The sequence below is a fragment of the Ambystoma mexicanum genome, chromosome 2p, assembly GCF_040938575.1.
Source record: "Ambystoma mexicanum isolate Mex_15411 chromosome 2p, UKY_AmexF1_1, whole genome shotgun sequence".
Lineage (NCBI taxonomy): Eukaryota > Metazoa > Chordata > Amphibia > Caudata > Ambystomatidae > Ambystoma > Ambystoma mexicanum.
Window position 1 is genome coordinate 1,220,931,828 of NC_090923.1, and position 14,941 is coordinate 1,220,946,768.

Genomic DNA, 14,941 nt, shown 5'->3' on the forward strand with positions numbered 1-14,941 from the left:
AACACTTCTCTGAGGGACTTCCCTTGTGTTGCTCAGTGTAGAATCCACACCTGTGGGTTTACACAGACCTACCCCCATTAAAGCAGGTGCCCTTTTAACTCTCTCACATGTGGAACTCTCCTAAAATTCCCCTGGGGTACTTACCTGACCCTGGACATTTTTCCTAAATCTGCCAGGGGCTCATTGTGCTCTGGACCAAGATTGATAATGTTTACACTTACCTGTGATTTAATAATCATTTTCAAAGTCATATCCTGCTTTTCTAATCATAGTGAATGTACGTTCAACACTAACTAATTCTAGGAACAATATGTATATTTTTCCCAAAACTTTCTGAAGGAGGTAACTGTGGTTAAACTGTTTTATTGAGTCTTGGAAAGTTGTGGCTGTGGTTAACAACTGTTTCAAAATCTTTACAACTATGATGTATTACTACTGTACTTATGAATCTGGATTATGATTATAGGCCTTAGGAATATTTAAAGTTTTTCCTGTTGGTAAAATTGTATATTTCCCTTTTTATCCCATACCCTGCCATATGTTTTTGGTGCCAGTGGCGTCACTACGGTTTGTGACACACGGTGTGGTAAATCATGTTGTCACCCCCTCCCAGGGGGGGTGGTGACACCATGAGTTACCGCACCGGGTGTCACCAACGGTGACCGTGCTTTTAGTTTAAGACATCATGCACAGTGAAACCTATTATATCTTGTAGGTGCAGCCACACATTTTTATTTATTAGGTCTATACAAGGAGTACCTTAGAACCACAAGCCGTGGTGAGGAGGTCCAATGCTCTGTGTGCAGTGCAAGTGCTATTTTTCTTTTGACTGCGTTTTATTACAGTTTTCGCCCGGCTTTTTCTCCTTTTCAGGGAGCACCGAGAATGTGCTCTGTAGGCATGCGTAGTGTCACATGATCTGCAGTTAGCGCCATGCTAGGGGGCTGCCCGTCCACAGGGTCTTCAGAAAGCAGCGGAAATGAGGGGGAGGGGGTAATTCCTGTTTTGTGAGCTCTCATCTTAAAGAAGCACGATTTGGGGTTTACTGCAATGCGAAATATACCATGATAAGCACAGATGGTTTTCTCAAGCTGGAATATACAACCTTCCAATGTCAAGGCACATTTAAAAGTGCGCGAAGGAAGACGAGAAGGACTTCACTGTTCGCATTAGTCTCCCATAAGGACAGCTTGCAACTGTGAAGTGCCAGTGAATTCAGGCTGCACCTTTGAGCAATACAAACACGGTTTGTATTGCTCAAAGTTTCAGCCTATAAAGTGGCTTCACTAGGTGGGTGGAGAGGAGTACTCAGCAGCCCTGGTGTCACCCCCTGTGAGGGGTGCCACCCGGTGCGGTCCACACACCCCCCCCCCCCCCCGCATCTCCCTAGTTACGTCACTGTTTGGGGCTGGCCATCTGGTGGCCTTCGACATACACTGGGGCTGGGCTTTTTGTTTGGGACACAGTACATTATCGTGAAGGCCCATAGGGGACTTCCCTGCTTGGTCAATTTTATAGTCCCCTCGTTCTTCCCAGCCTCCTGTTATTTTATGTTGGGTGCTCAGCTCTGGTTGGGGGCCCACATATAGAGGTTGGGGTTAGGAGAGTTCTTGTAGAGGCATGACTGTTTAATACATTTGCTAGGTATATTTTAATACTGTGTGTTATTACTAGAGTCATTATTTAAACTGATAGTTTTATGTGTGAGACTTCATTGAAGTTTAACCTTTTAATTATATTAGTGTGTTCTTTTAAACGGATAAGTGTGTGGGTTAACTGTCACATTGAGTCAGCCTACTTCCCCTACCTGAGAGTTAAGCATTGTCAATTTGTCCATGTCACCCACCTTAAAAGAGGTTTGGCTTCCCTTACTTGTCAGATGTGTTGGCCTTCCACCTACAGTTAGTGGTTGTAGCATCATCAGCAGAGAGAAGTACAACAACTCTCTTAAGACCTTCCGTTTCTATTCTCCCTCCAAAATTCTCTTCAGTCTCCAACTCACTCAATCACATACAACCCAGATAGCACCACCTTCTCATATCAAACACCTTGCCTTCACCTACTCAAAGTACCCCAAAAGTCTCCACCAACCTCTTCACCACCCTCCTTCCTGGTCTACCCTCCAACTCCAACCTCACCCATACACCTTTCACTCTCTACTAGAACTGATGGCTTTTTATATATCGTCCGTTCCTGCTTAAGAGTTCTGCTTGGCTCCTACTGGTTCCCAGAGTCAGCTGCTCCCCTGGGCCAATCTTCATGTGAGCTATAACCTTGTGTGCTGGGACTTCCCCTGAAAGTCTTCAAAAAGCCTTATATCCCTGCCATCTTTACAGTCTCTATTTTCTTGAAGCCAGTTATGTGGCCAGAAGGGCTGCTTGCTCGTAGGTTGTCTTCTATCCTGGGTGATTCTGTACATTGTAACACAACAGAACGGTTTAGGAGTGTTTTCACACTATATACTGTTCTTCATCCAACATCAATCAGGCTGTCCCTGCAAGAAGCACACCCTGACCCTATCAGGGAAAGCTCTCCCTAGGCGACCGGTTTTGCACCGCCTAGGGATAGTGGGAGAAAACTGTCCCTAAACACAGATTTTACATTCTATGAAACATCCTGTCTTAAAAATCCAAAAGAGCGGGAACAGGAGGAGATAAATCTTTCTATTCGATCGTATTGTGTTGTGTTTTTCAAAGATATTCTGCCACAGGGAGTTTCCTTAATCTTTTATTCACCAGCTGGACAGAAGCCTCCAAAAGCGTCAGTTTCCACCAGGAGGTTGGTTAGAGTACTATACACATACATCGTTCCAAGACGTCCGTCCTGTTTGGCCAACACATACAACCACGCCTGCGGCCCAGGCCAAAAACACTCTCACTGAGCCGGCAGAGTATCTGCCAGCTACGAGCGGTCACGCCAGCAACACGGCGCAAGAGTTTGACAGGTAAGTCCTGCACTCTGAGGAGTCCACGGCCACGCAAAATGCAGAACCTGATCACAATAAGTGCTTGGGATAAGCAGAACAGTTATAATATATCAGATTAATACAGGATCCTCTCACTACAAAGACCGAGGAACACCCAGACATGGCCATAACCAAATGGACCTTGCCTCAGTACTCCACCACCCACATGCATTTTAACACCAACAATTAACAGGTAGAGGTAGGTGCTTCATGCAAATTACATCTGGCATTGGCATGATCTATTGGCATATAATGATGCACACCCACCACAGTGTGAAATGCGAGTAAACTAGTGTGCATGTTCCAGAAGGGGATCCACACACTTCTCCCTTCCCATCCCCCGCCCCCATCTCCCCCTCCTTTTGCCTTCAAAAATAAATGGCAAACTTATTATAAAATGTTTTAGTCTTCATGTGGTAGACACCCATAATTAGCTTGTTACAAATATCATGGCTGCACTGCATAAAAGATGGCCTCACTTGTAGAGCCACACAGTTGGGGGTGACCAATGTATTTTCCCTTGTGTCTACCTACAGGGGACAGAGGTAACCGCCAGATCCGCCCTGCGGATAGATGTTGCAGCCATGCCATCTACACAAATAAGTTGGTCCTGAAAAAGATGACATTCAAAACTGTAGTCATGGAAACCGGTCGACCTGATAAGTGACGATGTCTGTAGAATGAAGTTAAGACATATCTAAAATCACATTTCCTTACCGTGTGTGAGCACTCTTTTTAGACTATCCCTATATATAGGGATATTTTATTATCCAAGAGTGACGACTGATGCTTTTTGAGGCTTCTGTCGAGCTGGTGAATAAAAGATTAAGGAAAGTTCCTGTGGCAGAATATCTCTGAAAAACGCTGACGAGATACGATCGAAGAGAAAGATCGATCTCCTCCTGTTCCCGCTCAGTTGGATTTTTAAGAGAGGATGTTTCATAGAATGTAAAATCTGTGTTTAGGGACAGTGTTCTCCCACTATCCCCATTATATAGGTGGCGCACCACCGGTCGCCTAGGGAGAGCTTTCCCTGACAGTGTCAGGGTGTGCTTCTTGCAGGGACAGTCTGATTGATGATGGATGAATGAGAAAAGTATATAGTGTGAAAACACTTACTCCTAGACCATTCTGTTGTGTTACAAATTCGAGTCTTTTAAAGGTAGGAAAGTATATAATGTTCCTATACTCCAAGTAATTCCCCTGGCGTTTTCGTATTTGACTCTCTGTTAAAACAGGGGTTGGGAAGTGTTCCGTTGTCTCCCTTGTTCTGCTGCAGTCCCTTACCAGTTTCACTTCTGCTGCTGCCCCAGCGATCCCCTGTAGTCAGTCTTGGGTTTGTGGGGTGGGTGTTTAGTGTTTAATTCAGTTTCAGAAAGTGAAATATCAGTCCATTCCAATTTGGGTATTGAATCGATTCTTCCTGCTCCAGGACGGGTTTTATTATTTGGTCCCAGGTGCTCTGTGGTAGTTGTAGTTCGAGTTTTCCTTTACTCTGTACAGATTATTTGGATCCATGATCCATTGCAAGTTTTGGGGGTGGTCAGTGCATGCTCAACTTCATATTCTCTACAAAAACAGAGCAAGACACCTGGCAAGGACAGAGGCTGATAGCAATTGGTTCAGAGAGAGCGGCACCAATGTGCATGCACGGCTCCAGACACACCGGGGAGCCGGAGACCAGGGTCCTCTTCATCTCCCCCCCTCACTTGACATGGTCATATCCATAACCCTGTAGCAATATGCGTGGGAGAAAGACAGCTACCAGGTCTGGGAAGCACAAACACAAGTAATAAACAATATGGCCAGCCATTTTGAGCACCATATTACACAAAAAGGCTGCCATGCGGTTAAAAAAATAGCATTGCACATCAGTGCACCCGCACCCAAAACCTAACACCAGGTGTCAAAAAATGTCAAAAAGTTAAAAGAAATGTTACCCCCACAACAATATCCTTATGGGAAGTAACAGCGATTGAACACAGATTTAAATGGGGGACAGGAGCTCCCATGCGCTAGTAGCCTTAAGGACTGATCAGTGTGCCAAAAACAAATGAGTTAAGCCAGGGAGTGAGTTTGAAAAAAACCTCACACCCCAAAATCAGTCCCAGATCACACAAACCTGCAGATATGATGAGGATTCCAATACAAGAGATGGCAAAGCAGCAAAAAGAAGACGTTTTTACTAACAGATACCTTAGACTTAAAATGCATCAAACATATTCTAATCCTGGTGGAAATATGATGTATTTCCCTAGTCTGCTGCTGGCATCGATGCAAATAAAGGAGATTCTGTGCAACCCCCTACGCTCACCTGTCGAAGCCGGTTCATTGTCTCCACCTGTTCGTCCTTCTCTCTCTGAGCTTCTGAAAGCTGTGCTTTCACACCGTCAACATCTTGGTCCTTCATCTGCAGAAAAGAAAAGGGGGAAGCAATGTTTTCATCACTCATCTCTATTTTGCAGAGCCCTTTATTTTAACTCTCCAACTGCGATCAATGCTTCTCATGTCAACATTCTCGGATATGTTCTGGCCCATGAAAAACACAAGTAGACACTAGCATTAAATCCCCTACCAGTGTGCTTGGAGCCTACAGTGTACTAAAAAATGTGAGCAGTCATTTCCTTCAAGAGTTATTTTGTTGTGCATAGCAGCACTTGGCTGGAATTCCTATCTTCTTGCAGTCCTGCAGTTTCTTGTGCTATAGACTAGCAATGTGGTAGTTCGTCGAACTTGTATTAGACTATAGGTCTACATCCAGTCGGTAGCTTCCTAAACTGCAGGCTTGAGCTGAAATAGTGATGTTTTTTTAGTGCTGCTGTTTCGTATACACTTTTTGGTGTGCCAACTACTTGCAGCTCCTTCTAGAATCCCTACTCAAATGATACTCTCAACCTCATCAGTCCACTCTACCTTCAGGTCAGATGCATGCAGGTCCTTTATACGTTGGACATTCTCCAGATGCTCACCATGGTTCTTTTCAATGGTTTCCTACAGAGAAAAAAATGAAGGTTACCAAATTACCCAAACTGAAGACTTCTTATCACTGTTGTGGAAATCGAGCGGTATCAATTTAAATAAAGAAGAAAAACACATTTAAAAAGAAACATACAAATCACATTTCAAAGTGCCATAATTCAGGGAGAAAAATTACCAGATATACTTCAGCAAATGAAAAGGGTATGAATACCTCCTCAACTAACTCCCCCAAAATCAATAAATGCGTTGCAGACAAATGTTGACTGTGGTCAAATCATTAGGTTAGCTGTATGTGTTAATGGTTCACCTCCGGTATTTGCATTTAAGCCTGCAGCCAGAGACGTGAATCTTGGCAGGGCTGACTCAACCCGTTACAGGTTTCAAACAGAGCAAATATAAAGTGGGTAGTCCCAACATCTACTAACAGAATGCTTAAAATTGGGAGGAATCAGTCATAAAGCACTATATAAAATGTGCCCTTATCGTCATAATCACTGAAACCTAATGGAAGGTGGTGTATTGCTCAGCGGTGCACAGGGTGAGAATTTCACAAATTCACCTGGTAGAAGTAACGACTGATGTCAAGAAAGAGGCTAAATTCAAGAGAAGCAACAGACTGGAAGGGTTGAAAATGAGAAATGATGGGACTACATTAGGGTCCCACTGGGCAGAGGGCCGCTTGGTAAGAGGAAAAGATTTAAAGAGCAGGTAAGGTGATGGTTTACGGCATCACTCGAGTAGCAGTGGGTCACCTGGACCATTCCTGATTTGATAAGATCCTTAGAGAAAGACATGACTTGATCGATTGGGCAATTTACATGGTTGTACCTTTTCACAAAGGTTAGTTCTTAAGAAACAAACTCTCAAGTTAAACAATTGTAGGGGCAGATGAACATTATCCCTTTGTCTCTTAAAAGAAAGTGTCTATGAGACTGAAAATCCCATCTGCCACTGTGGCATTAGGCTGTGAGCATTTTTTACCATCCATTTTGGTTTATATGACTTTTTCCCCAGTGCGTCCTGAACTGAGTCATCAATGGAGAAGCACATACCAACACAGCCTCTTGGTAACAACACATGGGTCAGGGTACCCCAACATACTGGTTCAATGGATTGTCTTTCTCCCGCAGATTCTTCATCAGATAGATATCCTCCTCCAGCTTCAGCTGCTCGGAAAAAACTTCGACATAGGGCGCAGTGGACCTCGACTCGGCCGTCTATCATCGATCGCTCTTGACTTGATGCTCGATCGTCGGCTCTGGACATCACGTCAGAGTCATATATATGCTATGTCACTACTCACGTACCCCGGTAGCACTTGTTACATTGCAGACTATCGATGTTTTCTTAAAATAATGTTTTTCTATCCTATTTGGGATAAGAAAGAAAAGTTACGTGCTGTGAGAGGATGTGTGTGTTTATCTTCCTGGTTCTGCTTTAAGTAACGTTATGGTGTGGGTGATGACGGGGCACGTTTGGCTACGCTGGCTACGAATTTCATGAAAATAGGTGGAGCATATAATTTGAACTAGTGATGTCAGCTTCAGGGGAGAGTGATATGATTTAGTGCTGCGAGGGCACTTGAATTTAGGGCGATGCATCAACGGATAAGATTAGCACAAGATGGCCCCGCCCACCCCGTTGTTTTCGTATGTGTAAAAGTGCAGAAAACTAAGGTAAGATGCATAGGAAACATTTTTAAGATCGATTACAGTATGCTTAAAAATACATGCCCGAACGATCGGGACAATAACACTTAAGCAAACTGCCCCTTTAAGAGAAGGCGGAACCGACATACTCTTCACAATAGAAACCTGACTGTCAGATGACTAGAAGGTAATAGCGCACACATTCATCCCCAATAACTCATGCAAGTCAACCGCACTGGCACAAGAGGAGGTATTGCCATGGCACACAAGGAACACCTCAAACTCTAGACTTCACAACACATGACTTTCAGGTTTGTGAAGGATTTAACCGTGACTCAACCATCAAACAAACCTCTCCTTCCTACTCATCTACAGACCACCATCCACTTTGGAGATGTAATTGCTAACCGAGGGATACAACAAAAACATCTAACAGAGAATTCAACATTTGGTGCGAGGATAAAACATAATTGTTTTATCAGGTAAATGTGTATATATGTAAATACATTGTTTTCTCCATCACAAAATATACGTTAATATGTTGGGTTTACATCATTTTTTTTCATTTCTTTTTAACACTTTATTAATTTCAGGTTTGCACATGTATACAGCACTGAAGTAACGGAGAAAAAAGAAAAAAAGGATGTTAGGACCGTCTTTGCTTCGTATACTCTTCCAATTGCAGCGTTAAAAATTCGTACTAAACACATTTAACCCCCAACGTGCCCTCCCCCCACTCAAAATGCCCCCAACCCGTTTTGCCTGTAGTGCCAATGTTTAACACGCTATTCCATGTCCTGCTAGGGTTACTCTCTTAGTGTGGTGAGGTCACTCGGGACTCCCGTTCTCTTCTGTTTCCAGTGTCAGTGGTGAGAACAGCGATTGGGTAATTGAGTTCCACACCGCTATGTCAGTGCTGGTGTCCAAGACACCAACGTGTGCCGAATGCCGCCAGGCCGTTGACTCGGCTAGTGCCCATTTTCTGAGATCCCGCCACCAGTCTTCTATATGGAGACCTTGCAGGGACAACCATGTCTTTGCTATCTGGCGTTTAGCAAGTACAAACGCCAAGTCTTTCATCCCGGAGGCAGACCGCAAGTGCACAGTGCGTGTAAACCGGCCAAGCATGCAGGCTGTGGGCAATAGCGGGCATATATTAATGTTGCCCTTTTTCATTCTGTCGCTATGTTCTCCCAGTACTGTCTACTCGTGGGACAAGACCATAACATATGCAGCATGCCTGCGTCAGAGGCAGCGCACCTCGGACAGTGTTGTGCCGCTGCCCTGGGGAATTTGGATATCAATAAAAGGTGTCAAGTATGCCCGGTGAATTACATACAATTGGATCAATTGCAGTCTCGCGTTCCGAGATACCTTCTTGTGGTATTGCAGTATATGTGCCCAGTGCGTGTCAAGGATTGGGGCTCCCGGGTCTTCCTCCCATCTAGCTCTAGTGGTGGTCTCAGATAAAGGTCTGCTCGTTAGGAAAAAGGCGTATAGCCTAGAGATTGCCTGTGTGCCTTCAGCATTATCGTACAAGGTATCTACCCCTGTGTGTGCTTTCACCAATCCCCCGTACGTAGACCACAGACATATAATCATGCTTTGATAGTTCTGTGTAACAGGAATTGGCCCCGATGTAGGCCTGTATGGTTGACTAGCTTCTGGAAGGGTGTGAAAGCGGTGCCCGTAAGCAGGTCCCCTATTGTGACTATACCCTTTGGTTCCCAGTGTGTCCATATGCCCAGGCGCACCTGGGTTGCATCCGGAGCTAGCAAAGCCAAGGAGATCTGTAATGAGAATGGGTCTTTCATTCTGAGTAATGCCAGCGCCCTGTCCCACAACTGTGTGCCTAGTGTTACTAAATAAGGGTGGCTACCTTCTCCTGGCCGTTTGATCCACGGCACCTCTTTCAGAAGAATGCATGGTTCTGCGGGTTGGAGTAACCCAGTATCTAAGGTGGGATCGTCTGCCAGCCATCCCACCATGAACTGCAATTTCCCAGCTATGTAATACATCTCGGAGTGAGGCACTCTGATGCCGCCTCCTTCGTAAGGTCTCTTTATTGTGGCAAGTGCTATCCTACATCTACCATTATGCCACAAGAATCCCCTGCACAATGAATCCAAAGTTTTAAAGAAGGACTTGGGTATGTTGTATGGGATATTTGCAAATAATGCAGTAATCTCAGGAGGGAGATCATTTTTAGCAGTGCCACGCTGCCAATCAACGAAAGGGGCAGTCTGGTCCAGAATGCCATCGAATTCTTAACCCCTAACAAAGCTCTTTGCGTGTTGTCGTCGGGTTCTCTGACCGGGTCGTGGTATAATATCAACCCCTAAATACCGAAACATGGTGTTGCTCCATTTTAGGACCAACTCTGGGAGTTTGTTAGTTTGTGTCCTGGCAAGTCCCACCAGTGGGAACAGGGACAACTTGTCCATACTAACTGTGATGCCAGATATTCGGGAGAAGCATGCTAGCGCCTCTATTAGGAGTTCCAGATTGTCTTCTGGGCGTATGTGAGGGTGTCATCGGCGTACATGGAAATCAAGTGGTACGTCCCGAGGACCTGTATGCCCGCTGTCAGGTATTCCTTCCGCAAATATGTGGCCACCGATTCCATCGCCAGAAAGTACAACATTGGGGATAATGGGCAGCCTTGTCTGGTGCCCTTTTCCAACAACCAGGGTTTCGAGAAGTGCCTGCCTGTCCCGACTCTCGCCACTGTATCTTTATGTATTATTTCTACCCACCGTAGACAATGCAGGCCAAAGCCCAGCCTGCACCAGAGTCCCACCTGATGGAGTCAAAGGCTTTCACGGCATCTAGAGCCGCTATGGCGCCCAGGAGGCCATGCTATACATAATGTGATGTAATTGTCTCAATTCCAGGATATATGTCTGCCCGGCACATAACCTGTTTGGTCAGGGTGCACTATCGTGTGTATTAACTTTTTTAGTCTATTTGCTAACGTTGCCGTTAGAATTTTGCTATCCTGGTTAAGCATTGACAATGGTCTGTATGAGCTGCAGTCCTGTGGCGGCATGTTGGGTTTCAGCAGGAGTACTATTATTGATTCACTGAGGGCTAGGCGGAAGGATGCCGGAATCAAATGCCTCTGTTAGAGCATTCAACAGCTGCGTGGCCAATTCTGTGGCAAATTCCTTATAGAATTCGCCCGGTAGGCCATCCGAACCTGGAGTTTTCCCAATGGGTAGTAACCTTATTGTGTTTATCAATTCCTCTGTCATGAGCAGTGCGTCTAGTTCGATTACTGCTTCCTCGCTCAGTCGAGGAAGGTCTACCTCACTTAAGACCTCTTTCGCAGTTGTAGAAGTGTGTTTGCATGTGTCCTGATATAGGCTGTGGTAGAAGTCATAGAAGGCTGTATTAATACCATCCTGGGTGTTGCATGTGGTGCCATGTTGCGTAGATGGGTGTGCGCTGTTCTTCTTATTTGGAGAGCCATGCCAGAAGTCTACCCGGCTTGTCCCCCTTCATGTGTTGTCTCTCGAAGTATTTGGTGTAGCTATGCTTGCCAAAGCGTTCCCAACAGTTCAGACATTGTTGCTGCATAGCCGTCTCCTTTGCTTCCCTATCCCTCTGATCTGTATGGGAGTGCATCAGCACTTGCAGTGTGTCTTCAACAGAGGACAGTTCCCTACAGAGCCGTCTTGGCAATTGTGGGGCCTCTAATTACCACCTTAAAAGCCTCCCACAGAGTGCCCTCACCTTTCACGCTGCCTTTATTATGCTGGAAGTATTCCCCAATACCCTCTCTAATGCAGTCTCAGAAAGCAATGTCCTGTAGGGCCCACCTCTCAGTTTCCATGTTCTGGCAGGTGGCCTTGGGGCATGTACTGCCACTGCAGTAGCAGAGAGACATGGTCGGACAGGACTGTACTCTTATAGTCTGCAGTCATTGATCCGTCCATCAAGTTACTCCCCACAAAGAAATAGTGGAGTCTGGTCTGGACAGCGTGTGAGGAGGAGGTGTGGGAATAATGTCTCGTGTTAGGGTGGAGCACCCTCCAAACATCTACCAACTCAAATGACAACAGCAAAGTCTGTAGGGATCTAACTGGCGGGGCTGGTCTCAGGCTTTTAGAGTCTGACCTATCCATACAAGGGTTCATAACACAATTGAAATCCCCACCCACCATATAACATTACTGCTTCTGTACGGGCTCAGCCTTTGATATAAAGTCTAGAAGAAAGCCGCTGTGCTATGATTGGGTGTGGATTGTATTTATCAGGCAGATGTCCACGTTCTCTAACAGCCCCTGTATAAACACTAATCTGCCCTCATTATCCATCTTGCTTTGTGTTACTTTGAGGGATATCATGAGGGCGAGCCAGGTCAGTACCCCGCGGGCATATGCTGAGTACGTGGAGCCTATGATCCGCCCACCCCATTTTCTGTCCAACAATGCCTGCTTAACTGCTGTGAGGCGAGATTCCCACAGCAAGGTAATACCTAGATGGTGTCTGCGAAGGTAAGAGTGTACTCTATTCCTTTTTAGGCCCCTAACGTTCCAGGTAAACAGATTTATCCCTTTAGCCACCATCGAGCTTCCACATCAAATGTAACATGTCCCGAGCTCCTCCTGCCACCCTCCCCTATTGATGCATAAAGAGACCTCTATCTCCATGGAAACATTGAGCGCTAAAATGTACTAAAATGTACGGTACATGCAACCTCAATTCCCTTCTAACTACCCCAGCTTTACTAACGAACAACAAGCGCCTAGCGTAGTCGCACATGCTCGGGCGTATCCACTCTTCGCTACTGCTTCCAGGAGTGTGTTCCAAAAGTCGTGCGTGGCATTCTGGCACAGAAACAAGTGCCCCAGAAAAGGACTAGGAGGAATAAAACTTTGTGGGTGGGTTTTCGGCCGCCATAGGCGAGGTCTTCTTGTTTAAGATTACAGAATAGAATTAGGGTGTAGATACTACAGCCATGGCATTCTGGGCAAAAACCACAAGTTCAAAGAATGATTGGCCCGTACAAGTCCCATTCTTGGTCCAGGGGACACCGGGCGGCCCTTCCCAGAATATGCCTGTGATCAATGTGTGTTCATCCGTGATGCAGTCATTCTGCCTTACTTGCGCCCGCATTCGAGGACTCTTTGTGCTTGGTAGTGGCAGAGGGGGCACTATCCTCCGTCTGTGGATTAATCCTCTCTCTATCCATCCATCCATTCTTGGGCGTCTTCGGGGTAATCAAAAAATAGGGCACGGTTTTGTAGAGGACCTTGAGTCGGGAAGGGTACATTAGCATGTAGTTCAAGCCTGCGGAGCGGAGTCTTGTTTTGGCCGCTGCAAATTGTGCCCTGTTTTTCTGGACCTGAAAGGTATAGTCAGGTACACTGCTATGTTCGCAGACGCTCTTCGTATCATGCCTCCTTGCCTTGAGAAGGGTGGAATCATCTGCCTATCCCTATAATTCAGGACGTTTGCAATTATAGGTTGCAGATGCACTCCAGGCATTGGTTTCCTGGTGAAGGCCCTGTGTGCCCTTTCTATCGTAAAGCCTTGTGAGAGGTTCCCTGGCCCAATGTCTTACAAAAACAACAGTATGTCAAAGGGTTGGTCCCTTTCTCCCCCTCCGGTAGGCCGACAATGCGGACATTGTTTCGTGGAGCTTTCCCTTCGGCATCCTCCGCTCTGTTCTGTAGTAGGTTAACCTTTGCTGTACGATGTCGATCTGGGTGCAATCCTCCTGTGTCACAGTAGTATTTTCCTTCAGTAGCGTTTCGACCGTAGTAGTCCTCTCGGATAGTTTCGTGACATCGTGCCACAACAGCCCAACATCAACAAGAACAGAGTCTAACTTGGCACCTAGAGAGGCTTTCAGCTCTGCGATGGCCGATAAGATCCGGCTGTTAGCGTCTCCCACCTCCTTGGGCTTGTCCTGTGCTGTTGCAATGCTGTCCATAGGCAATTGTGGCTGTATAGTGGAAATTGAATGGGGAAAGGTATTGCCAACGTTAGATCTGAAGGCGGTTTACCACCAGGTGAAGCTACATGACTCTTCTATGGACCTTACAGCATTTATAATGCCTTTTGGTTTCTATAGGTGCAGGAGGATGCCATTTGGTCTGATCTTTGCATCCAGTGTATTTCAAAGATAGAAGGGGTACGATATATCAAGATAATATTCTAGTGGGGGGAAGGGACGTAAAGGGACCTAATGAACGATTGAAAAGTGTGTTGGAGAGAATGAACTAAGCTAATTTGACTATATCAATGGAAAAATACAAGTTCAGAGTGAAGAATGTGCAATATTGGGTCACAAGTTATCCGCTGAAGGAATACTGCCTAAGGTGTCTGGGGTAGAGGCAATCAGAATGATGAGGCATCCGAGAGACAGGAAGGAGTTATCATCATATTTAGGTCTTGTGGGGTATTATGGTACATTTGTTAAATACCTGGCAGAAAAGACAAAAAATTGTGAAGAAATTAGTAATATATGCTTGGTGTGAAGAATGTGAAAGGGAGTTTGAAGATTCAGAAGTTGCTTGATGCAGGCACCCATCTTAAAAGGATTTAAAGAAGATTGGGGTGTGAAATTGTTTACAGATGCCAGTGAGAATGTTTTGGGGGTATGCTGATGCAGCAAAAGGGGAAAGAATTGGAGACAGTAGCATTTGCGTCAAGATTGTAGAAGGACGCAGAGCAGAGATATTCTGTTATAGAATGGGAGGCATTAGCTTGTGTGTGGGGAGTGGAAACATTCAAACAATTTTTATGGGGGAGAAAATGTGCACTGGTGACGGATCATAAACCTCCCGTGGGTGTTTTCAATAAGAAAGGATTTGATGGCTTATATCTAGGAGAATTGCCTGATGGATCACTGGGATGGAGGGTTTGGATATGGAAGTGAGACATCTAAAGGGTGAACTCAACGTGATAGCAGATGCACTGTCCCAAAACGCAGTTGAAGATGAAGAATGGAAGGAGTGTGAGAAGGATGGAGAAGTGTTTACCAATTTCAGAGTGGTGAACGAAAAGGAATGGAGAGAACAGTGTGAATGGGACAAAGTGTATTCTGCGGTTGTAAGGTGTGTACAGGAGGGCTAGCCGAAGGAAGACGTTGAGGAAGAGTTGACAGTATATAGGAGAGTAAAAAAAAGGAGTTCAGTGTCGAGAAAGGAATTTTGACAAGAGGAGACAGAATAGTGGTACCGGAAAGAGATGAGGGGAGTGGTACTGGGCATATCCCACAAAGAGCATCTGCGTGTGTGTTAGACAAAGGGATTGATTCAGCAAGACTTTTGGTGGCATGGATTGGATATGGAGGTGGAGAATTTTTTTAAAGAATGCGAGGGTTGTACAAATAGTG

General features: G+C 45.4%; 1 protein-coding gene across 2 annotated transcripts in view; it reads right to left on the reverse strand.

Moving 5' to 3' along the window:
* GRIPAP1 (GRIP1 associated protein 1) overlaps positions 1 to 14,941 on the reverse strand; it is a 1,613,923-nt gene that overhangs the window by 1,009,158 nt on the left and 589,824 nt on the right. For both annotated transcript variants that reach the window (XM_069645489.1, XM_069645490.1), the window contains 2 exons: positions 5,879 to 5,956; positions 5,280 to 5,375 (listed from right to left, as the gene is read on the reverse strand). In XM_069645489.1, the coding sequence (XP_069501590.1) occupies positions 5,280 to 5,375; positions 5,879 to 5,956 (174 nt within the window). The remainder of the gene's footprint in view (positions 1 to 5,279; positions 5,376 to 5,878; positions 5,957 to 14,941) is intronic.